At 39.8% G+C, this 26558-nt stretch overlaps 2 protein-coding genes across 4 annotated transcripts in view; both read left to right on the top strand.

Moving 5' to 3' along the window:
* Positions 1–20629, top strand: part of shoc2 (SHOC2 leucine rich repeat scaffold protein) — a 35302-nt gene extending 14673 nt beyond the window's left edge. For 2 of the 3 annotated variants that reach the window (XM_067416212.1, XM_067416211.1), the window contains exons 2-9: positions 3815–4791; positions 9747–9884; positions 12163–12293; positions 12413–12601; positions 12786–12908; positions 13023–13160; positions 17280–17397; positions 17482–20629. In XM_067416212.1, the coding sequence (XP_067272313.1) occupies positions 4152–4791; positions 9747–9884; positions 12163–12293; positions 12413–12601; positions 12786–12908; positions 13023–13160; positions 17280–17397; positions 17482–17690 (1686 nt within the window). In that variant the 5' untranslated portion in view covers positions 3815–4151 and the 3' untranslated portion in view covers positions 17691–20629. The remainder of the gene's footprint in view (positions 1–3814; positions 4792–9746; positions 9885–12162; positions 12294–12412; positions 12602–12785; positions 12909–13022; positions 13161–17279; positions 17398–17481) is intronic. The other variant, XM_067416213.1, reaches the window with a different exon arrangement.
* A 1672-nt stretch (positions 20630–22301) lies between these two features.
* adra2a (adrenoceptor alpha 2A) lies at positions 22302–25459 on the top strand. The gene is made up of 2 exons (XM_067414897.1): positions 22302–22589; positions 22734–25459. Exon 2 carries the CDS (start codon positions 22849–22851, stop codon positions 24001–24003), a length of 1155 nt encoding a protein of 384 aa, XP_067270998.1. The 5' UTR covers positions 22302–22589; positions 22734–22848; the 3' UTR covers positions 24004–25459.
* Positions 25460–26558: the final 1099 nt, after the last annotated feature.

Genomic DNA, 26558 nt, shown 5'->3' with positions numbered 1-26558 from the left:
TCTTCCCTTTTTAAGAATGACTTCAGTGCCGCTCTTTGTTCTTTTCTCAGAGAAAAGCTTAACTCCAAGTCTTCCAGAGTCGCGGTCAAAGCTGATTCGAAAGACCGCCGCCGTTCGCCAGTTTCTGTGTTACTAGAAGCACGCAAACGCAACTCGGCCGTCGTCATAATGGCCCGCCCGCCGACTCTATAGCCTGCCCTACACGATGTGATTGGGCCGTCCAGATTCTGAGGAATACAGCTCAGATAGGTATTGAGAGTGCCTAGACGACACTTGCGGGCAAATTAAATTTGCTGCCGCTAGGGTGCGTCTAGATTTCTAGGCTAGGGTCTACCTGGGGTAAGCAGATAAACATAACATTTTCATTTTTGGGTGAACTATCTCTTTAACCTCTAACACACACTGGCGAGTAAAATCTTAGAATTTAATAGCCAATGGCTAGTGATAGATAATATTTAGTCACCCAGAATTAACATTTACTCGTATATGCGAGTGTTTTACTCGCATTGTAGACGGTTGTAACGCTCTCACACATGCGCGCTTTTGTGTTTGCCTCCCTCCGCCATTTGACGTTTGCGCAATAAGGGCGTACGAGAGGAATGATGTCAGAGAAGCGTCAGTAGCCTATAATCGATTATGCTCTATTACTGCATCGATACAGAATCGTCCACGACCATTTTGATGCACCGATTAATTTCAACACCCTAGTAGACGAGCTGGACTCTTTGCCGTAAAGGTCTTCTGACCTGCGGGAGGCCTGAGCTTTGAAGAGCACTCCCAAAGATTATTCCCAGCGGCATTAACCTTTCTGGAGCTCTGATCTGAGCTTGGACTTCAGCTGCACACACACTTTTGAACTTCACGATACAGGGCAGAGGAACACTTATGCTTATGCAACGATAGCATCTAACAGAGTACTGAGGCTTTACTGATTCAGTTTGGTTGTTGTTTTTATTGCATTACTGAGTGTTGAATGTCATTTGTGTTTTAATGACCATTGTGAAACACCTACTTTGCATCTCGCAAGTAAAGCTACACAGATTCTGTTCCTGTGGTTGGATGGGAACCCGATGGAAAACTGCTTTATCTTTTTATGAGCAAGTGAACAAACTTTTCAAACCGCGGTCTCAAAACGCTAAAGGAATCTGTGAACATTTTCACAGGAAAAAAAGGTATTTAAGAAAATGTATTTTTGGGGCCGTCATGTGAAACATGCACTTAAAATAATGAAATATATTCAATGTGATTTTTATTTTGTTTTTATTTTTTTCTCTGAAACATAACAAATTTGATATTTTAATTTAATTCTGCTCACTAAATCCTAATCAGAAATCATTTAATTAATTGTTTAATTATTAATTTATTTGTTGACAGCACTAGTTTTTGACATAAAAAATAGCATATAGTTTTGTAAAATAATCTAAGGCTTCAACTAACAATGATGACTGTTTTTCAACTGATTAATATATATCGATTAATTTTTGTAAGTAGTTGATAAATCTAACAATTATTTTCCTGATTAGTTGATTAATACTTTCAAGAGATGCAGTATTCGACTGGACATCAGAACCAGTTTTTTGGGTTTATTCTCGTTTATCTCTGTTCAGGGCTTGCACACAAAATGCACTAATCATTTCCCAAAATGTAATTTGTTTGGAAATATTACAAAGTCTGTAACCAGAATGTTAGGGCAGGCCAGAGACGGATGCAAAGAGGAGAACAGACACATCAGCAGATCCTAAAAAAAGGCACAACAAGCGGAATATTGGAAGAAAAATATAATTATTGAATTTAGGATGGTGATTAAAATGAATGTACTGACTCAGTCTTCAGAAAAGTTTCAATGGGATTTTCTTTTACCTCCATATAATAATCTAAGTATTGTTTAAAAGCGCAGCGCTGCTTTGTTTACAGCAGTAACCAAGGAAACACAATCTTCTGTTCCACAAGCGCCACCTACTGTCATAGAGTGAATTTGCATTTTCATTAAGTCCGTCTGCGGTTTTTGTTTTGTGCAGGTGTGTCTTATGTAGCATAGTTTCACAAATCTAAAGTCTGAACATTCTGCTTTTGCTTTACATTTTGAAATTATACAACCTTATTCAAATCAGAAACAACTGCTCATGTTACATGTGTGTAGCAACTTTGTTTGGATCGTGAATATAATGCAGTGGTTTGTTTGGGCTGTTATAGAGCCAATAAACAACTAGCCTTGGTGTTTGAGTAATCTATCCATTATTCTGGCAATTAATTCTGATATTTTTGTGGTAATAAAAATAGACCCAAGCAAACAAAAGCCATTAAAAATACATGTTTGAACAACCAGGGAATAAAATAGAAATACTACAGCTGTTGTTTTCTTGAGCAAGAATATGTGGACAACAAAACATAACATGCAAACTCTTTAAAGAGCAAGCGTTTAAATATATATTTTGAAATCGCCATGAACAGTTTCTATATTCAGAAACATTTTGATGTATTCTCCTGTGTTGGTGTGGGTTTATAAATGATTTATCTTACGAATAAGATGAAATGACATACATTGCGTTCGCAGACGAACGGTATAAGCAACCTAAACTAACAACATATTCAGAGGTGGAGTTTGAGGCACGCTCCACGCATGTAAATGATCACGTGAAGCCGCTCTCAGACGCACATAACCGACACGCATGTAAATAAATATCAAACCTGCAGCCGCAGGGCATATATTTATTTGATTGATTCACAGCATTTGTGAATTCACAACAGCACTATGCTATTGTATGGTTTTAAATGGTTTTAATATATTGTGCGACCTTAGAAAACTGTCTAATAATGGGGTTCATGGATTCTCATCCGTGGAATGCGCCTCTTCCCGTATTTTGCCGGTTTCTCAACACGGGTAAATTGCAATTGAGGATTTTTTTTAAATCAACCACTTGAATTTTATTGAGGAAACGTTACAGCCCTATAAACAACAAATGCATTTGCTTAAAATGTTGACTAAAAATTAGCAACCGGTATCAGATTCTGTTAATTTGCTTCTGTCAAAAAACAATCTGATCGGCTGTGAAAAATCATGGTTGGTGTATCACTAATCATTTCATTAGCTTACCAATAAATAATAGCTCTAACTGAATCTTTCCTCAGCAATGATCTTTCAGTGTTTTATTCAAACAGTGCAGGTTTGCTGAGAATGTAGTTGAATCCTGAAACCTTTGTCACGTTTGTGTAAACAAAATGCTGTATGAATGCAACCTTTTTATTCACAGAATATTCTAATTCTTTTTGAATGCAGCATATACCCTGTACGATTTTTTCCCCCCTGATAATATTTAACTATTTGTTTTAGTTACAATATAAAAAGCCAACTCTATTATTGTGGCTCCTGTTCTGCTTTCAGAGGAAACAAGCCTGGCTTTTCCCACACCCTCAAAATGGATCTAATGCATTCTTATCAGTGAAACGCTCCCATTGTGGAAGCACCCTATATAATTCTTCTTGCAGTTAATACGTTCCCGCACATCCACCAGTAAAGGATCATCTGATGCATCGCCGATAGAGTTTTAGGATTTAATTGCCCTTAATTGCATCAAGTGGCTGACCGTTGACGGCCTGAATGACTTGATGCCGCTTCTTCCTGAAAGCGCTTGTGGTACAAGCATACAGGAAGGAACTGTATGTTTATTGGTTAGCAGCTCACATTTGCGTCATTGAGAGAAGCTCTTAAAGACCTTTATCACATCTGAGATTTGAACGAAACTTTTGTCTGTATGTCAGTCCCGTCTTTGAGGCATTGTGCATCTTAACTGAAACGGTTTGTTTTGTTTAACAGCCAAAGGATGTGAATCCCGGCGACCTGTCTGTGTAGAACAGCTCTAGCCGAGCCGAGGGAAAGAGTGCCGTTCAGACAAGCATGAGGCTGCTGGCCTCCTCGCCACACCGACTACAACAAACACGCCTCGCCCCTATGGAGTTTTAACCCCTGTAGGAGTACAAGCTGCCTCGGTCCACCGACACTGGTGAAGGAACACAGGTATGTATGAGTGCACACAGATATAACAGCCCCTCCCTTTGGTTCTGCCCTTGAATAACAAACAAAATACTAGAGCGAGAGAAAGACAGCGAGAGACTGAGGGTCCCATGTGACATTGGGCAGCGGGGCTTTCGCCATGAGCAGTACTCTGGGCAAAGATAAAGACTCTAAGGAGAGGGAACCCAAAGCTGATGGGAAATCCAAAACCAAAGGGAAAGATGCCAAAGACGGGAAGAAAGACACAAGCGGCGCTTCGCCGGCGGTGGCCTTCACGTTGGACAGCACGATAAAGCGGCCCAACCCGCCGCCCAGCACGCGCAAAAAAGCCAGCAATGCGGAGGTCATCAAAGAGCTGAACAAGTGCCGTGAGGAGAACTCAATGCGCCTGGACCTGTCCAAGAGATCCATCCATCTCTTGCCCTCTTCCATTAAGGAGTTGACCCAGCTGACTGAGCTATACCTGTACAGCAACAAGCTGCAAAGTCTGCCGCCCGAGTTGGGATGCCTGTCGGGACTGGTGACGCTGGCGCTCAGCGAGAACTCTCTCACCAGCCTGCCCGACTCGCTGGACAACCTGAAGAAGTTGCGTATGCTCGACCTGCGGCATAACAAGCTGCGGGAGATCCCTGCCGTGGTGTACCGCGTCACATCCCTCACCACGCTCTACCTGCGCTTTAATCGGATCACCACCGTAGAGAAGGACATCAAGAATCTGTCCAAACTCACCATGCTCAGCATCCGAGAGAACAAGATTAAACAGCTGCCCGCGGAGATCGGTGAGTGAGCTGCAGCTTCAAACTAATCCTTTTCTTTTGAAAGCACATTATGACAATAAAAAAAATATATATAATAAATAAATTACATATATATATATTAGAGCTGTCAAAATTAACGCGTTAACGCAAATTAATTTTAACGGGACAAATTTTATTAACGCGATTGTGCAGCGTGCATTTTCTGTTTGATCCATGGCCCGTGGTTGGAGAAATTGAGATCAGCCATAGTAGACTTAAATGATGCAGCAGCAACATTAATAGGGAAAGAAAAGGGTTAACAATAACATTACTCTGAAACAAGTGCAATTATAGCCTACATAAGTTACCATATTTTCTGCTGAACTTTCATTAGTTTTTCACTGAGCATATTCTCTGCAGTCCGAGTGCGATACATTACAAGCTCACTCACTCATGTCCGAGGTAAATCATTATCCTCTTACACTCAGGGCCATTTTTTGGGATTTCCGCCTGGATTTGGCCTACCCAAATTGAAAAGCCTCCCATACACACATGCAGTGATCTAGTATCAAAATTTTAGTGTCATTTTACTGGAAACCCTTTGAAGTTACATAAAACACTGCTAAAAGTGATAAACATGTAAATATATGTTGTCTGATCTGTAATAACCCCTCCAAAAAGTAGGCGCTTTTTGATTTTTGTATGCAAGAGGCTTTTCAATTTGGGTAGGCCAAATCCAGGCGGAAATGGCACCAGAGTAATTTAGTCTAAATACATTACTTTGTGTAAAACACAAAACAAAGTACAGGGTCCACTTACAGTTCATGTGTTTTATTGAACTATATACATTACAATCGGCTAAAACAAATACGCAGATTACTTTTCTGAACAAGAGCGCTGCCAAGTCTGTGTTTCTCACACTAGCTGTTCGTGTGAATCACGGGACAGTTCGGCGCGCACACAAAATACTGGCATTTCAATAAGGAATGTGCAGCTCTTAAAGGGGTCGCACTCTATATTCCAGCTCTTAAAGGGGTCGCACTCTATATTCCAGCTCCTAAAGGGGTCGCACTCTATATTCCAGCTCTTAAAGGGGCCGCGCTATATTCCAGCTCTTAAAGGGGTCGCACTCTATATTCCAGCTCTTAAAGAGGCCGCGCTATATTCCAGCTCTTAAAGGGGCCACGCTATATTCCAGCTCTTAAAAGGGCCACGCTATATTTCAGCTCTTAAAGGGGTCGCGCTATATTCCAGCGCTTAAAGGGGTCGCGTTATATTCCACCTCTTAAAGGGGCCGCGCTATATTCCAGCTCTTAAAGGGGTCGCACTCTATATTCCATCTCTTAAAGGGGTTGCACTCTATATTCCTGCTCTTAAAGGGGCCGCGCTATATTCCAGCTCTTAAAGGGGTTGCACTCTATATTCCAGCTCTTAAAGGGGCTGCGCTATATTACAACTCTTTAAGGGGTCGCACTCTATATTCCAGCTCTTAAAGGGGTCGCACTCTATGTTCCAGCTCTTCAAGGGGCCCGCTATATTCCAGCTCTTAAAGGGGCCGCACTATATTCCAGCTCTTAAAGGGGCCGCACTATATTCCAGCTCTTAAAGGGGCCGCACTATATTCCAGCTCTTAAAGGGGCCGCACTATATTCCAGCTCTTAGAGGGGCCGCGCTATATTCCAGTTCTTAGAGGGGTCGCACTATATTCCAGCTCTTAAAGGGGCCGCACTATATTCCAGCTCTTAGAGGGGTCGCACTATATTCCAGATCTTAAAGGGGCCGCACTATATTCCAGCTTTTAAAGGGGTAGCACTCTATATTCCAGCTCTTAAAGGGGCCGCGTTATATTCTAGCTCTTAAAGGGGTCGGACTCTATATTCCAGCTCTTAATGGGGCCGCGTTATATTCCAGCTCTTAAAGGGGCCGCGCTATATTCCAGATTTTAAAGGGGCCGCGCTATATTTCAGCTCTTAAAGGGGCCGCGCTATATTCCAGCTCTTAAAGGGGCCGCGCTATATTCCAGCTCTTAAAGGGGTCGCACTCTGTATTCCAGCTCTTAAAGGGGTCGCGTTATATTCCACCTCTTAAAGGGGCCCCGCTATATTCCAGCTCTTAAAGGGGTCGCACTCTATATTCCAGCTCTTAATGGGGCCGCGTTTTATTCCAGCTCTTAAAGGGGCCGCGCTATATTCCAGCTTTTAAAGGGGCCGCGCTATATTCCACCTCTTAAAGGGGCCCCGCTATATTCCAGCTTTTAAAGGGGCCGCGCTATATTCCAGCTCTTAAAGGGACCCCGCTATATTCCAGCTCTTAAAGGGGCCGCGCTATATTCCAGCTCTTAAAGGGGCCGTGCTATATTCCATCTCTTAAAGGGGTTGCACTCTATATTCCTGCTCTTAAAGGGGCCGCGCTATATTCCAGCTCTTAAAGGGGTCGCACTCTATATTCCAGCTCTTAAAGGGGCCGCGCTATATACCAACTCTTTAAGTGGTCGCACTCTATATTCCAGCTCTTAAAGGGGTCGCACTCTATGTTCCAGCTCTTAAAGGGGTCGCACTCTATGTTCCAGCTCTTAAAGGGGCCGCGCTATATTCCAGCTCTTCAAGGGGCCCGCTATATTCCAGCTCTTAAAGGGGCCGCACTATATTCCAGCTCTTAAAGGGGCCGCACTATATTCCAGCTTTTAAAGGGGTCGCACTCTATATTCCAGCTCTTAAAAGGGCCACGCTATATTCTAGCTCTTAAAGGGGTCGCACTCTATATTCCAGCTCTTAATGGGGCCGCGTTATATTCCAGCTCTTAAAGGGGCCGCGCTATATTCCAGCTTTTAAAGGGGCCGCGCTATATTCCAGCTCTTAAAGGGGTCGCGCTATATTCCAGCTCAGTGGTCCGCATGACAGCTTTCACATTACCAATTTTTCATACGAACTGTGCCCTGTTCTGAATTAAACTGCAAGTGTAAAAAATCCCTTTATTTATCTTATTCTGAATTTTTAAGCTTAGGCTTAAGAGACATGAACTAGTTCTTTGAAAAACATCTGTGACCTTTGATACATGTCTAAACTTAATGCTCTGAGTATGGTTTCACTAAAAATAAACATACATTTGCATAAAGCATGCATATTTGTCCATACCCATGTTGATTAGATTATTAAAAACTTAAAACATATTCATTTAAGGTACATTAAGAACTGATAAAAATGTGTGATTTAAACATTTTAATCGATTGACAGCCCATATATATACATATATATTAGTGCTGCAACGACGCGTCGACGTCATCGATGACGTCGACTACGGAAATACGTCGACGTTCGTGAAATGCGTCGACGCGTCGTGTCAGACGTTCATCTCGCGTAATGTTGGCTTCTGCTCCTGGTTCTATCACAAAAACCTAGACCGCGAATATCAAAAGTATGGGAATACTTTAAACAGAGGCCAAACAGTTTTTCCCACACATAGACTAATTTGTGGCGGACTGCCACATAATCAATAACGGCCGCCACATTCGTCATTCATTCATTTTTACGCTATTTAAAAGACGCACGCATATTCGTTTAGCTGCATTTCCTTAAATTCTCTCTCCGCCCTTTTGCGCGTCTCTTACTCACTCACACACGCGTTGCATTCGACCGTAAAACAAGTTTTATTGCATTTTGGCGCATTTAGTATGACATAGCTTTTAAAACCAGAGCAGTTGAATAACAGAGTTGCGACAAGCCTTCATCACGCGGCAGCGCGCGGTCACGGCGCTCATATAATTCTAAACAAACCAGCGCGGTGTCAATCAATACAGACCAGTGTTTCCCAACCGGGATCCCGAGCAAAAGTTGCGGGGACGCACTTACACTTCGGTTCATCTCGCATCTGATGACGCATCTTTAATATGGGTTGTAACTTGAAAATAATGCTGTATGTATGTTTCTGTCGATGGATACACGTGCTGACTCCTCAGGTATACACTACAACAACAGCGATAATAAAAGAAAAACGTGGGCAAAACGGTCTCTCTTTGTAAACTTTATAAAACGCATGCGAGTGCTGCTGTACATCCGAATATGAGCAGTCATTTTCACCGTCATCACCCCCGTGTAGCCAGGAGACTCGAATGAGAAGATCTGTCTCTGTGCACTCGTCCCAAAGCGCGCAAATATTGAGTTATCTTTCAAATCCTGTGCTTAAACGGACAAACTCACAAAAAGTATGTCAAACTGTCATAGCCTGCTCTATGCCTTAAGTGAACTTTATACAGAAAATACGACGACTATCCGTGGGTCTTAAAGGGGCAGTAGCATTCACTGCTGTCTGTTTAATGTCAAACCAAAGATAAAGACATCACTCACTGCTCCTGACTGAATAGCTTTTGTAAGTTTAATAAGGATTATTTTTTAATTTTAAACAGTTAAATGTGTGGTTATTTTACTTTTGATTACTTAATTCAATTTCTCTACCTAAAAACTAATGTTAGACCTACCTGAAAATCCTGAAAAGCATTGTTTATTTTATTCTCATCTTTGCTCAATAGTATTTATTTGTGCTGCTGCTTCTATTTAAGTTATCTGTTCTTATTTTCTTTATTTTCATTTGACAGTAGTCCTTTTTCCCCTGAACATAGCAAATACCAAACTGTACTGAAACGTGAACCTAAAACCGTGATACAAAGTGAACTGTGAGCAGTCTGTACTGTTACACCTCTAGCGTAACTTATGCGAGGGGGTGCCACAGAATTTTGAAAAATTTCAAAGGGTAAAAAAATTAATCGTTAGATTAGTCGACTAATCGAAAAAATAATCGTTAGATTAGTCGACAGAAAAAATAATCGTTAGTTGCAGCTCTAATATATATATATATATATATATATATATATATATATATATATATATATATATATATATATATATTATATTTTTTTATAAAAAATATAAATGCATATAGTGTCATTACATAAAATCTCTTGTGATGTCCATTTGCAACGATTCTGCTGGCTTGTGTTATAGGTGAGCTCTGTAACTTGATTACGCTGGATGTAGCCCACAACCAGTTGGAGCACCTTCCTAAAGAGATCGGCAATTGCACTCAGATCACCAACCTTGACCTGCAGCACAATGAACTTCTTGACCTACCTGAGACTATAGGTGAGGACCTGCTGGGATCTTTATTGTTGGAGGCAAACAAAAATTGTACTGTACAGTTCTTTTTTGGCTGGTAAATAATGGATAGAGCAAATAGAAAATAACTAAATCACCTTGTAGTGTTAATTTCATCAGAAGAGACGAGACAAATATGTTCGTCAACAGCCTTTTTTTCCATGACTAAGACAAAGACAAAGACGATGACGAGACTGCACCAATGTACAGTGCATCACTGTGGAGAAAACGCGAAACTACATGAAGCAGAAAACAGTTGCCAACTGTCGCGAATTTTGCGTGAGGCACACGCTTTCAGGCTCTGACTCGCACTTCTCACTCTGGCCAAGTAATCTCACGCCAAATTTGTAAAGTTTTAATACGAAATTCAAACAATATATAGTGTTTTGCCGCACTAAATGTGGCATAGCAGTTAAAGCCAGAGACATTGAATAGCAGAGTCTATACATTGAATAGACAATAGCTTCACTATACAGGTAAACAGTACAGTAATGAACATTTGGAGGAGATATTTTGGTAGTAAAAACTATTTGTTCAATAATTATGGTCCATTAATGAGCACTTAAAATATTTTTATTTTCTAATATATTTATATTATAGTGTACTGATTAAGGTTAAAATAGAGAGTGCCAATGCAAAGAGGCAAATTTAGTCATTTTGTGGCTGGAAATACAATAATATTTTAATTATATATAATATTAATATAATAATAATTTGTAATTCCATGGTTTACCTACTTGGTGCCTATATGGCTCTTTAATAAATACATAATAAATAAATACATGTATCTAGACTAGATTTCCTTAAATGTGAAATTTTTACCTTGCATCCTAATATTTTTATTTTATTATACTTATATAAGCACACACAAGTGAATATTAATGAATACAATTTAACACAAGAAAAGTTTTAAATAGTTCTTAAAAATGCAAACTTATTTTCCCTTATATGTACAGCATATTTATATTTACCGTATTTATATATACCGTATTTTCCGGACTATAAGGCGCTCCGGAGTATAAGTCGCATCAGTCAAAAAATGCGTCATGAAGAGGAAAAAACATATATAAGTGGCACTGGACTATAAGTCGCATTAGGGCAGAGCGGGAGCCGCGCGCGCATGCGTGCACTCGCTCACTGCATAACCAAGCAGAAGAAAGAAATTTTGAAGTGAGTGAGAAACTTATGAGGGACTGGCGAAAAGCAGAGGTTACTTTAACTGTAATGAAGAAAAACAAAGAAAGCTAATCGTGGACTGTAAGCAAGATGGCCAAAGCTGAAGGAACGAGTCCACAGATGCTTGAACTCTGCCGGGAGAGGCTCAGCCGCGCGAGAGGAACGCTGCGTGAATCATTCTCCGCTGCATATTTTACTACATGCAGTTTGTGTTTTACAGAATAAGATTTTCTTTATGGGGGCATTTTTATTCTGTTCAGTCTTTCTAAGTTCTAAGTCTTTAAGTTAATATTTCAGTTAAGAGTTTTTTTTTTTCTGTTTTCAGTTTTTTTTTTCTGGGGTAGGCCACAGGAACAGCATAGAGCGCCCTCTCGCGGCTATATGTTTATTCTCGTCAGTCAGTATGAATTAAATTTGAAATATAAAGTCGCAGGACCAGCCAAACTATGAAATAAAGTGCGACTTATAGTCCGGAAAATACGGTGTAATATATATATATATATATATGAAGTGTTTCATTCAACAAAAATCATTCATCAAGTGTAGTTTGTCTGGTAATTGACATTTAACCAATATTTGAGATGTATAAAACACTGTTTGACTGAAATTGTATTGGAAATAATTTATGTAAAAAAGACTTAAATGTTTTAACTAAAACTTGACTAAGAAATATTTAGTTGTCTTTTGAATAAAACTAGACTAAAATGACAAGACTTTTGGTCAACTAAAACTTGACTAAATAAAAAAGATATGTGAATGACTAAATATGACTAAAACTAACAAGAACATTTAGCTCAAGACTAAGGCTAAGACTAAATTAAAAATAGGTAACAAAATTAACACTCACCTTGCAGGATTCATTTAAATGCTGAATCTGAAAGGGAAACTAATACAAATGCTTATGCAAGTAAATTTAGCCGCAAAATAACAGTCCACGATAGTTTTTCACTTAATGTCTTTAGTAAATCCTGATAGTAGTTTTTTAACGTCAGAAGATGGTTTGCGCTGATGAAGCTGTTAGTAAACCTGGTCCTTGTACCATAAACTTTAGCCTATTGATGGTATTTCTCACGTTCATTTACTGTTTCAGGTAACTTGTCGAGTATAAACCGTCTGGGTCTGAGATACAACCGCCTATCATCGATCCCTCGATCTTTGGCGAAGTGCCGAGAGCTGGAAGAGCTCAACCTTGAAAACAACAACATCTCAGTGTTACCAGAGGCAAGGCTTGTTTCAGCTCATTCCAGCTTTTAATAATTATCGTTTTGTATAATTGTATAATTATAATTATTGTCTTGTATTATTTGTCATTTTATTGATCCGTATCTCTTCCTCCTCAGGGGCTTCTGTCCAGTCTGGTGAACCTGACGAGTTTGACTCTGGCGCGAAACTGTTTCCAGTCTTACCCAGTGGGCGGCCCGTCCCAGTTCTCCACCATCTACTCACTCAACATGGAGCACAACCGTATCAACAAGATTCCCTTCGGCATCTTCTCCCGAGCCAAAGTGCTCAGCAAGCTCAATATGAAGGTAATTGTTCACATGGAGTCACTGTTGAAGATATGTAGGGAAACAAGCTTTTCAGGGCATAGGCTTTAACTACAGAGCAGAATATCGTAGAGGCTGTTTTTTGCTGGACCGATAAGCATAGTTGTGGCTAGTTTTGCATGGCCAAGCCTTCCATTCAATTATTTGTTTAAAATGATTTTTACAGGACAACCAGTTAACATCTCTTCCGCTGGATTTTGGGACGTGGACCAGTATGGTGGAGCTGAACCTGGCAACAAACCAGCTTACCAAGATTCCAGAGGACATCTGTGGACTTGTGTCTTTAGAGGTGACATAATGTTCTGTGTTTTAACAATTCACTGAGTTTCATGATGGCAAACCCGTTTTTGTCATGTAGCTAGGTCTATGTTTTAACTCATTGTTTTTCCTTTGGTTCTTTCAGGTCCTTATATTGTCCAACAATCTCTTGAAGAAGTTGCCTCATGGGATTGGAAACTTGCGGAAACTACGAGAGCTTGACCTGGAGGAGAACAAACTGGAGTCCCTCCCGAATGAGATTGCTTACCTTAAGGATCTGCAGGTTGGACATATGTCTACATAAGCAGCTGCATTTAAGGCTTCAAATTGAGTCTTTTGTTTCTTAAATAATGTGAGATTTTTAGTTAGGTCGAACTTTTATAGTGATACTTTGCAGTACTGTACAGAGCCCTTGAGGGGACATTGTGATAAAATAAAATAAAAGATGGGAGGAACAATTTTAATCCAGTGCATTTTAAGGGGGGGGGGGGGGGGGACACTGTTTCAGTCAATCTTGAGTACCTATAGAGTAGTATTGCATCCTTCATATCTCCGAAAAGTCTTTAGTTTTATTATATTTATAAAAGAAATATGGGCTGTACCGAGTCTTTCCGGAGTGCGCACAAAGAGGTGACGTCCTCAAGCGTGGAGAAGAATACGCTACCCTAAATAAACCATGGCTATCAATCAGATTCAACTAATACAGATATGATCCAGAATCAGATCCGGAGGCTGAAATAAATTGAACAGGAGAAACAGCAACAGTAGGACGTCCGTCTCTGTGGTATGTACTGTATTTAGTGGCCTGTCAACATTTGTGTGTGTTTACTCGCAGTTTATGAGGACATGATTCGGTTTATGGACTATTGTATGCGACTAAACCTTAGCAGTAGCAAGCAAAACAGTTTTGCACGTCAGACTAGTGTAACGTTATACAGAGAACAGCAATGGAGTAACCGTTAGCGCATTTGAATGACGAAGCACGCTTTGTGAGAACTTTCCCTAGACTAGTTTTATGTTTGGATGGTTTTACAATAAACAAACTGACATATTGGTCAGCTAAACAAATGTATTTAAACACACACCATAGATCGCATGCTCCATTGATAAATTAACTAACGTTATACACGATGGTGTTGTTTACTGATGTTTACTTACGCGACGATAGCCAACAACATAAGTTAGATATTTGAAGCAGTTTTAATCACCGCCTGTTTCCAAAGCACGACTCTGAACCTTTATCGCTGGGACCGCTCCGTCAAAAACACACTTCTTGTTAATTTCGTGAAGTCCTGTGACAGCAGTGACCGTAGAAATCCACTTTTGCGACACGACTGAATCGTATGTTGTGACGTTTCCCGTAATTTCTGCGTTCAAATCGGTTCAAATGCAGCGCTGCCTTCCCAGAATGCTGTGCTGAAGTGTTAAAGTTGCTTGATGTCACCCATAGGAATAAAGTGGAGCATGGCACGATTAGTGTTGCACGGACGAGTGGACCTGCTGCACCTGAGAGCAGTGTTTATGGACACCATGTTTAGGATGGGAATCGAAGTCTTTAACAGTGTAAAAAGCTCAGTATGCATGAAACAGCATTTCACCCCCCCTTTAATTATTTCGCAAAAGTATTTTGTTGCTCTGTGACAGTTGATCTCAAAAGCATTGAAATGCAGTTCTTTCTCCCACCTCATATTAGGGATGGCCATTTTTGTCAATTTTTCTTTTCGATCATCGATAGGTCTCAAAAACAAGTAATCGATTAACCGTGGGCGTCTCCGTCATGGAGATAAGAAAGTATTTTAAGACTATTACGAAAATGTATGCTGACAAAAACATGAGATGTCTATGCAAATATGAACATATGACTATACAAATATAACTGTTAGATTATGATGCATAAATGTCTTAAAGAAAAAGAAACTAAATAACCATCTCAAATGACCCAGTCAATGATATCGGGCATTGTACTTGAGCTGAAACTGTGAATACACCACCTCGCTGAGCTTTGCTAGAGAATTAATTAACTCAGTCAAACGCATCCTATATGAGATTAATCAGATATATGCCTATTACAATTTACATCTGCCCAAAAGGACGCAAATGTGCATGTGAACTTGGCCATTCTAGAGTTTTACTGGCTTGAAAACTAAACTCATTTTGAATGCACTCTTCCCTTAACAACAACGCCAATACACGGGCAACGAAACCACAGATCATTTACAACACTATAATCGTGTTCTTATTATAATTCCATGTAGCCTACATAACAGATTGGCGCTGCACGTAATTTTATTTTTCATGATAAGTGAGTAGGCTACAGCATCACTGATCATTTTCAAATCCATGAGAAACAACTTTAAAACAGATCTACTGTTAAAAATGAGTAACACTGAGTAACGAATGAGTAACACTGCTGCATTATAAATATCATCAATGATTTTGAAAAAGAAATAGCCTACCTAAAAATATGACCGTCTCAAATAACCCAAAGGCGATAATGTCGGGCTGTTTACATTTGAGCTGAAGCTAAAGAGAATGAACAACACCAGCCGATATAATAGCAGCACTTTGCTAGCTGGTTATTAAACTCAACCAAACGTCGTCCTATATGAGATTAATTAGATATAGACAACATATAATCAAGTATTAAACAAGTAATCTTACGACTTACATCTGTGGAAAAGGACGCGGATGCGCAGCTTGACTCTGACTCTCGTTGTGGATTTCCTTTAACAGCGCGCGCTCATAGACGCGGAACTAAAGCATGGAGAATACAACATTATATGACAATCATATTCTCATTATAATGCTGTGTATGTGACAGATTGCTGCCGCACATCTTGCACTGTATTTCAAGATCTTTCACAGTGCTTCAGGCATCACTGCGCACTTCAGTTTCACTTTATTTCGCGGTCTGGAAGGCGTGCTGTCTAATGCTAACCAATCAGACCTCAGTTACCGTCCAAAATACCGCAATAACCAATCCAAGAAATATACAAATACATTTTTTAAAGTCAGGGCGATCATCGTTTTCATGATCAATCGTCGCTGTCACGTTCGAGTACTCGAGTACACGACCACTGTTGCCCATCCCTACCTCATATTATTAATAAATTCTGTGATCAAATGCAAAGTTTCTTGGGTAAATACAAATATTTTTCGAGCAAACACAAACCTTCTCTAGGGAACTATTTTTTTCAAAAGAACAAATGTTTTACCTACAACTGCAAACTTTCTCAAGAGAATGTAAAGTTTTTTCAAGAGAGCTCAAACGTTTTCCAAACGACTGCAAACACTCTTGAAGGATAGTTAAGTTTTCTCAAAAATGCAAACATTTTACGAACGACTTGAAAAAACTTTACATTCCCATGAGAAAGTTTGCAGAGAATGCAAACATTTTACAAACCTTAAACTTTCTTGAGGCAACGTGAAAAAAAAATTGTCAAGACAACAAAAATGGTTTATGAACAACCTCAAACTTTCTCGAGGGATCATAACTACTGCAAACTTTCTCATGGAAATGTAATTTTTTTTTCCAGAGAATGCAAAGACTTCACAAACAACTTCTAATTTTCTCAAGGCAACGTTACGTTTTTTTGTCAAGAGAACGTAAACGTTTTACGAACAACTGCAAACTTTCTCGTGGGAATGCAACATTTTTTCAAGAGAACGCAAATGTTTTTATGAACAACCTCAAACTTTCTCATGGGAATGTAAGGTTTTTTCTGAAACAACGCAAACATTTTACGAACAACCTCAAACTTTTTCGAAGGAAATTAAAGGTTTTTTTCAAGAGAACACTAGCATTTTACGAACGACCGCAAAGTTTCTTGAAGGAACATAAGGTTGTTGTTGTTTTTTTAGAAGAAAACGCAAACGATTTACAAACAACCACAAAGTTTCTTGAGGCTACACTGGTTTTTTTTCAAGAGCATGTGAATGTTTTACAAATAACTGCAAACTTTCTCATGGGAACATAAGGTTTTTTCAAGAGAATGCAAACATTTTACAATTGACCTCAAACTTTCTTGAGGGAAGTGGCTTTATTTTTTTGTTTTGTTTTTTTATATATAAGTGAATGTAAAGTTGTCTCAGGGCTAATACAAAAGTCTTGGTAAAGTATTTCAAGCAAATGCATAGTTTCTCCAGGGCATGCAAAATTATTGCTTGAGAAAGCAAAAGCATTGAAATAAAAAAACGTTCTTCCATCTCAATTGTTTTACATCACCATGTTCCATAAGGGGCTTTGCACTAAAATATAGACGTATGTTTATAACATAGGATGAATTTTGCCCCTCACCTGCTTTCCGGGATTCTGGGATTCAAAGGACAGGCTTTGAACTGTATGGAGGCTGTTATACTAGTTGATTTGATTGTGGAATTCATTTCAAGCATTTATTTGCAGAAACTTGTTTTGACCAATAATCAGCTGACCACTTTGCCGAGAGGAATCGGTCACCTGACCAACCTGACGTACCTGGGCTTGGGAGAGAATCTACTCCAGCACCTACCCGAGGAGATCGGTATGACCTCACCGCCGCCCTCAAACGGACACCGCAAACATTTATACGCGAATCACTCACAGCCTTTCTCTGTCCCACCCACAGGCACACTGGAGAACCTCGAGGACCTGTACCTGAACGACAACCCCAACCTGCACAGTCTGCCGTTCGAGCTGGCCCTGTGCAGTAAGCTGTCCATCATGAGCATAGAGAACTGCCCCCTCAGCCACCTCCCGCCGCAGATCGTCGCCGGAGGCCCTTCCTTCATCATCCAGTTCCTCAAGATGCAGGGCCCCTACCGCGCCATGGTCTGAGACGCTCAAAGAGGAAGCCGAATCGCCACACGACGTTACCTTGCCGTTATATCTAGGACAAGAAACTGCGCAACTGGGTTCTAATTGATGGAGGAATCATAGCCAATTAGGTTCTCTTTCCCCCCCGTAGAAAACAACGTCTAGACTTCTGTTGCCAAAATTAATGTACATTAGTGATTCCGAAGAGGCGCTCTTAAAAAATGTTTCAATCATCTTGCCAATTTATTGAAAGTCGTTACAGAGGTTTCGATGCCAGGACACAGTTGTATGCAAAAACAAAACATTTTTACAAGTTCATTTTTGCTGCTGCTGCCGCCATACTGTATGAGAGTAATTTTTTTCTTTATTTACCCACAGATTTTTGTTTTATCATCATCCCACAACCAAAATATTTTTATTGTACAAAGGACCTGTTTGGAAGCAGTGAACAAATTTAGTGTTTTTGTTTTTTAATATTATTTTAATATTTTTTTTTCTATTCTTAATTGTTGTTATAATAGAATTGTGCCTATCCAGTGCAGTTGGGTGGTTTGTGTCTGAACATAATTATCCAAGAGGTTTTTAAAAGGACGAATTTGCAGAGTATAATTTATTCCGTAATGATTGTTGATTCTTTTGTCAGTCCCTTTTTTGAAATATTCATTCCTGTTCGCTATTTGGACGTGTTGCCACGCTTGACGTTTTAATATGATAAATCTGCAACTTTTTTTCTTTTTCCTTTTGCGATATAGTGAATGGATGAATCAAATCATTTTCGACAGCAATCACGTCACATGAGTTTAGCTAGTTGGAGCAAGTGCGCGGCGTCACCCTGGTATCGGGTGGGGTGGGGTGGGGTGGGGGGTCTCTGTTTTGGAGGTGGGGTTTGTAATTGTTTACTTGTTTGCCATATCCACAGTGTTGCGCTCTGCTTGTGTCCTAATGGTGAGAGTCGCATCTACATATCATATCAGGTGCTGAACAATGCTAGCAGTTAAAGGCCCACGTTTACTGTGAGGAATGCCAAACGCCCATTCAACATCACTTCCATCCTTTTTGTTTTTATTCTGCATTTTTTTCCTTCAAGTTTCAAACTTCACGCCTTGTTTTCAGCTCCAGAATATTAAACAACGGTTACTGTTTGGGCACCGTTTGTCCCACATACCGCCCCTCTAATGCTGCTGCCTTTAATGCACTTTGTATTGATATTTGGCATCCTCCTCAAGTAAAAGGGTCGTGATATTTCATGTTACCGATTAAACATATGGATGGGGGCATTTATTATTATTATTATTGTTGTTTCTGAAGTATTTTATCTTTGATTTTAATTATCTTATCATGTATATTTTATAACAATAAATGAAAACATTTGCCTCAGCAAATTCGAACGATAACATTCTATTAAGAACCTTCTTTCTCTTTATTAAATGTTTTGATTTAAACTTCTGTCTGACTAGTTTGTTTCCACTCATTATCACTTTCAAGTGGTGCGGATCGTCAAGTATTGCGAGCAAAAGCTGAGATGTTTTGATTTATACAAACCTTTGTTGAAGAAAAGATGGATTTTTTTTTTTTTTTGGTTTAGTATTATCTTAAGTCGACTGTAAATTTCCACCTCCTCTTGTTTATCAAGCCAATGTTTTGTTGGTGTCCTGTCCACGCTGTCTTTTTTTTTCTTCCACGTTTCCTCTCGCTCTTTGATCCGTAAAGACGTTGTGTGCATTGGCAGCAGTGTAAAGGCTTCGGAGAGGCACTTCGCATTCATGGGGCCATGAAAAGGACACAAATCGCTGCTTTTTTATCAACCAGCAGAACCTGTTGCTGCTTACGGACCTCCTAGAAACGTAATGCTGTGAAGGAGCCGGCCCCGCGTGAGACATTGCGGACTGTGTGCTCGGGCCGGTTTCCACCAGCATGGTCGTTCCGCCGCAGATGAACTCTCTGGACCTGCTCAGCCGATACGGTGCATATCTTGCGCTGAATAAAAACAACACAAACATTGTAAAAAGGGCTTTCTCTGTTCATGCTTAACTATACACCAGAGGCATTGCATTCCTGGTTTTGTATAAAAGCTTAGAACTGTACATTTGAGTTTTCTTTTGTGTGTGTGTGTGTGTGTGTGTGTGTGTGCGCGCGCGTGTGTGTGAGGGATTAGTTAGATGTTAACGAAATGGAATTATGTGACAATAAATGCCTTTGAGTACTTCAAGTGAGACGTGCATTAGGGACACATGTCCCATTTTAAGTTACATTTGTTTTAATTTATGTGCCATTTATGCAGGAGAGAGGCTGGTTTTTACTTAAGGTAATGGTATGATCAGTTTTGATCAGATGAGTGCATCACAAATCAGGAATGTAGTCAAAAAATGTGCTTTTGATGGTGAATAATGACAGTGCAGTTCTAATCAGCCGTGGTGGCAATTTTTATTTTGATCTTGTATTGTTCTGGTGAATCCTTATGATTGGAGCGTAAGGGTATGCTTTATTATTTTTATATTGTCTGTGCATTTAGGCCATAGAAGCTGTATAAATGAAGGTCATATTCCATGTTTTGTTTTGTTTTTTTAAACATAGGAATGTTGTTTCCTGCTTTTTTCTTGCCTTGCTATGTATAGGAATCAAGCATGTTGTTTTTCTTTCTTTCTTTCTCTCTTTTTTTTTTAAGATTCATATTTGTCTGGTTGGGTGGACAGGGATGTAAAAAAGTACAAGAGATAAAAACAAAATGTTGCTCTTTCGTAACTGCAAAATGTTTGTTTTTTGTTTCGTTTTTTACACTTCATATGGTATCAAGTGTTGTGCGGACTGTGTCTAAGCTACTTTTCTCTAGAAAAACAGCCTTAAAGGTGTTTTCTCTTTCTTTCTGACTCAGCCCGAACGAGTAACAGGACCCTCTTCCGTCAGATCAAGTCTTTGCTTTGATAAGCATTCTTCAAATAAATGTTCATTTGACTGCCTTACGAATGTCAAATCGTCATCTATCTATCTGTCCACCCATCTGTCAGTCTATTTATCTGTCAGTCCATCCATCCATCCATCCGTCTGTCAGTCTATATCTATCTATCTATCTATCTATCTATCTATCTATCTATCTATCTATCTATCTATCTATCTATCTATCTATCTATCTATCAGGGTGTTTGTCTATCCATCCAACAACCCATCTATCTATCTATCTATCTATCTATCTATCTATCTATCTATCTATCTATCTATCTATCTATCTATCTATCTATCTATCCATCTATCTATCAGGGTGTTTGTCTATCCATCCAACAACCCATCTATCTATCTGTCCATCCGTCTGTCAGTCCATCTATCCATCTATCTAGCTGTCCATCCATCTTGTCTATCTGTCTGTTTATCTATCTTCCATCCAACTACCCATCTATATCTGTCGTCCATCCATCCAATCGTCTGTCATTAAAAAAACATTTCAAATATAAAAAAAAAATTATTTGATGTGTTTAAACCGAGCAGAAAAAAGTATTCAATACTGTTTAAAATGCATAGACTATCCCATAATGCACCATGAAGCTAGTTGAGAATGTACAGAGCTGAGACTGCTCTCTTCGAAAAACCTGAGCTATAAAATAGTTTATTTTTGTTCATTTCCCATAATATTTTATATTAGTCTATGGCTGAATCCGAAATCGCCCCATATAACCTTAAATAGGGCATTATTTGAGGGGACATCCATTTGAAGTGGTGTCCGAAACCATGGTGGACGTTTTTGGGTGCACTCAATAAATCCCATAATGCGCCGCAATAGCGAGTCAACAGCCGATGTACACACAACAGCTGTCCGAATTCACTCACTCGTTTTCATTCACTCCTTCAAATATGAGTGGATTAATGCAGGGAATTTAGGGGGCGATTTCGGATTCAGCATATGGTTGATCCCGGGAGGTGTCGCTGTTTCACCGCTCCTGACTGAGCGGGCGCGTCCTCCGCGCTCATCCGCTTCTCATTCATCTCTTAGCCTGGTTACTTGAAAAAAACTAGTTACTCGCAGTAACGTTTTTGGTTATTATTAGGGTTCCCACGGTCACGGAGAGCCTGAAAAATGTGAAGGGATTTTAAAATGGCTGATTTTCAGCCCTGGAAACGTCACGGAAATGAGCAGGATCTCAGTGAGTGCGAATCCTGGCAACTTCAGTCAGCTCAACATATTTAACGTTAGTCAGGTAGATATTCCTTTACTTTTAGGGTAAAAATTTATTTGAAATTCACCTCTGCGTATATAACTCACCTTTATCTACTTAATTATCATAAAGTACTGCATAATTAAATTTTATAACATTTTTTTAGATAATGTTTGTACTTTGTTAATATTATCACCGACAAACAAAGCCACTTAGTAGATTCTCTCATCACTAAAACGGACAAATTGTTTAAGTGAATTAAACCCGTCAGGCACTTATAAAGAGTGTTTTAAGAAGTTTTAAGTGCTTTTGACGTCTCCACCTCGCTACTCTTGGCGGCTGCTAAGCAACGTAATTTTGGAGGCTGGTGTGACGAGAATAAGAGGGCGTGGCTCAAGTACAGCATACGAGGGAAGTCGTTTAGAACTCAAGCGAGCGCGCACCCTCTCTCTCTCTCTCTCTCTCTCTCTCTCTCTCTCTCTCTCTCTCTCTCTCTCTCTCTCTCTCACACACACACACACACACACACACAAGCTAATGTGATTACGCGCCTCTATTAGCTCTGTGCGCGAGACACATCCTGCGCGCGCACAGCTGAGTTGAGCGCTGATGATGAAGCGCGGTCTTTGCACGCACCACCGACGAGATGCGAACAATTAACCTCGCCGTTTTTGTCATGCTGAGCGACTTAAAAAAAAGAAGTTACACTCTGATGAAGATTTCTTGGATGGCTTGATAAGTTTGTGGGTCGTATCAGGCTTTTTTCCCAGCTAAGGTAAGGTCCATTCGTGCCTTACTTTTTTCTTTTAGTGTAATATTGTGGTATTGCTTAAAGTGATTGTTTACCTTATTTTTATGATCCTATTAAATAAATGTATCCTTATTTCTTATAATAATAGAGTTTTCCATTTTTTTTTAGTCGTCAAAGTGACCGAAAATGTCACTTTTGCCTTCAATAATACAGAAAAAAATGAAGTGCCATCAACTGAAAACATAATTTCAGTTGTGAGAGGAAGAGATTGTGATTCTCAGCAATGGGGTGTGACAACGTGACCAACGGGACAGAGCACTCGTACACACTTCTAGTGGCCCTTCCTTTGAGCGTCCTGGTGGGGCTTCTCATCCTCCTCATCGTTTTCGGCAATGTGCTGGTCATCATCGCCGTGTTCACGAGCCGAGCTCTCCGGGCTCCCCAAAACCTGTTCCTCGTCTCGCTGGCCTTTGCTGACATACTGGTGGCCACCCTGGTGATGCCGTTCTCCTTGGCGAATGAGCTGATGGGCTGCTGGGTCTTCGGGCAGGTGTGGTGCGAAATCTACCTGGCCTTGGATGTGCTTTTCTGCACGGCCTCGATCACTCACCTGTGCGCCATCAGTCTGGACAGGTACTGGTCGATCACACAAGCCATCGAGTACAACCTCAAGCGCACGCCGAAGCGAATCAAACGCATCATTTTTGTAGTTTGGGTCATCGCCGCTGTGATCTCCTTCCCGCCACTTATCACCATGGAGAAGGAAGAGGGGAACATCTGTGAAATCAACAGAGAAAAATGGTACATTATTTCCTCTTCCATCGGGTCGTTCTTCTTGCCTTGCATCATCATGGTCCTCGTGTACATCCGAATCTACCAGATCGCCAAGAAGCGAACCAGAGCGCCTCCGGGGGACCGGAGGAAAAAGGAAGCGGGCAAGAAGGAAAACGACCCCCACGAGAAGCTTAACGGGGATCCAAACGTCGAACCGGACGACAAGGGCGCGGTAAACGGCATGGACATGGAGGAGTCATCCTCCTCGGACGACAAGGTCCCCAACCCTTGCTCCCTCAAGAAGAAGAGCTCAAAGGGAAAGACCAAGCTGAGCCAAATCAAACCGGGGGACGCCGAAAAGCACGAGGCCTGCCAGGCCGCCAAGACCAGCAGGTGGAAGGGCCGTCAGAACCGGGAAAAGCGCTTCACCTTCGTCCTGGCGGTGGTCATAGGCGTGTTCGTCATCTGCTGGTTCCCGTTTTTCTTCACCTACACGTTGACGGCGTTTTGCGACTGCGTCCACTCAGCGCTTTTCAAGTTCTTCTTCTGGTTCGGCTACTGCAACAGCTCCCTCAATCCCATTATATACACCATCTTCAATAATGACTTCCGCAGATCCTTCAAGAAGATCCTCTGCCGGAGAGATAACAGGAGGATGGTGTAATTCGGGCTGTGTTTCCTTTATCAAATGTAATATATCACCTGCTGTTTAAGGGAAGTACTTGTGTACTAAGCCGGCGTGTTGTGTGTCATTAAGGCCGAGGGGGAAAAAAGACACTCATGCTTTGTACAAATGCATGGTTATGCAAATACAGCACAATATGTGGCGTCCATTTCAGAAGTGAATTGTGTCGTTCTTGATGTGTGAAGTTTCGTAACTGTGATTGTTCATCTTCTGCCAACGCGGAGGGACGTTTATGCATCACAAACCCTGTCGAATGTGAAAAACAACTGAAAAAGTGCCAAAAGACTAAGGATTGTTGATTTGGACTGCTGTGAAAACTATCCACAATGTGCATGTCGATGTCTTCTCGCAGGGCGTGTTTATTTCCCTGACATATTATGTAATTAACAGTGAAGGTGTTGATATTGTTCGGTGGTTTTATCCTTGCCAGTAACGGTTCATTTCAAATCTCGTCATGGACCATTAAGCAAAAAAGATGTTGAGCTCGTCTGACTGGAACCTGACAGGCTGGTGTCACAACAAATTTCTCTGGCTCCTGATGTAGATTTTATATGTCACCCTAGATATAATGGATGGATCTTTAGTGCCACAACACAAGCGAATTAGTTCCAGTCTGCGACTAATAAACTCTGTCATACTTGGCTGTTGGTTTAGCTGGCCAATTTGTAGAAACGCACAACAAAAGAGTTGAATATTCAGCAAGATATCCAGTGACTGACAACAGAGCCTCTCCAGGTCAAGGTGGGGTCAGGACTATTACAGTGTGCGTTCTGTTTTCTTGGGATGCACGGAGAGATCCAGTCGGAGTGAGATTGAGCGAGTGTCCAGTCCAATTGAAGTGTGACCCGAGTACTACGGCTCAAAACAAAGGTTTGAAATGACATCTACAAACTACCCGTCACTGTGCATTATTGCCATACCTGAAAAAACGAATCGTGATGTATGACTCACTTCGATATATATTGGCTGTTTTCTGGTTGTCTCCTGGTTTTACGTGTTTTACCATTGAGATCTAAAAAAAAAATGTATTTGCACACACTCTAACAAAGAGAGAAAACATTGAAAAAATAAAAAGTACAGAACAGGTTTTTTTTTGTCTGGTATCATTATAGAAATGTTACTGAAGATTTTGCAAAATACAGAAAAAAGGCTTCTGAGAATAATACAAGTTAGGTTTAAATGGAGTGAAAGAGTTGAAAGTATCTTCTCAGAGGCCAAATTACTTAAAGTGATGATTTTATAATGGAAGTGTATAAGGCAAATTATTGATTGGGATGGGTATTAAAATACACACTGGGGCAGGAACAGTTTACACTCATGAAAACTTTACAACATATGATATATACGTTATGACAACCTGTTTTACTTTTTACATTGCTTTAACTCATCAAAATAAGTAAAGCTATTATCAATAACATTTTTTAATACCCCTTGTGGTGAAAATCTAGTTTTTTTATGTTGTTTATATGTCTATGTGGTGTTTTAATTATGCTTTCAGACAAACCATGTGCAAATTCATGCACTGTCAAAAAATTATTTAGGAAAAAAGTTACCTGGTTACCTTAAAATTTCGAGTTTATTGAAATTAAATTTTTGAGTTAATACAATGAAATTTTTTTTGACATTCTACAACCTTTATTAAAATATTATAAAAATATTTTGTATGCATATTGGGTAATTGTGTGTGTTTTATTTGTGATGACGCAGTGCAACATGCCAAATGGTGCTCTTTTCATGATTTATCAAATTTTTTATGTGGTTCAGATACAAAAATATTTTGAGTTTCTATTTATTAAACAAATTTCCTTCATTGTATCAACTCAAATGTTTAATTTCAATAAACTCAAAATTTTAAGGCAACCAGGTTACTTACTTTGTTAAGTTAAACCAACAAAAACCAACACATTTTTTTTTACACTGTGTCAACACTATTGCCGAGTATTTTCTCCTTGAAGCAAAGGCGGTTTGTTTATGACATCACAAACTACCATGTAACCAATCACGTCAAGGTGCTGGTGGGCTTTAGCCAGTGGTGGAAAGAGTACTGAAAAAGCGTACTCAAGTAGAATTACTGTTACTTGTCAAAAAATGTAATTTAAGTACACAGTAAAAAATTATTTAGAAAAAAGTTACCTGGTTGCCCTAAAAATTTTGAGTTCATTGAAATTAAAATTGTGAGTTAATACAATTAACATTTTTTGAGATTCGACAACCTTTATTAAAATATTATTAAAAGATTTTGTAAGCATATTGGGTAATTGTGTGTGTTTTATTTCTAATGATGCAGAGAAACATGCCAAATAGTGCTATTTTCATGATTTATCACATTTTTTATGTGGTTCAGATACAATAATATTTTGAGTTTCTATTTATTAAACAAATTTCCTTCATTGTATCAACTCAAATTTTTAATTTCAATAAACTCAAAATTTTGAGGCAACCAGGTTGCTTATTTTTTTAAGTTAAACCAACAAAAACCAACATTTTTTTTTTTTTTACAGTGTAGAGTAAAAGTACCTCTCCTAAATACTACT

The sequence above is a fragment of the Pseudorasbora parva genome, chromosome 14 (genome assembly GCF_024679245.1).
Source record: "Pseudorasbora parva isolate DD20220531a chromosome 14, ASM2467924v1, whole genome shotgun sequence".
Taxonomy (NCBI): Eukaryota; Metazoa; Chordata; class Actinopteri; order Cypriniformes; family Gobionidae; genus Pseudorasbora; species Pseudorasbora parva.
This window is presented reverse-complemented; position numbering and strand designations above follow the sequence as displayed.

What these genes read in the sequence shown, in the direction of transcription:
- adra2a (XM_067414897.1), top strand. Translation starts at nt 22,849, where the DNA reads ATGGGGTGTGACAACGTGACCAACGGGACAGAGCACTCGTACACACTT.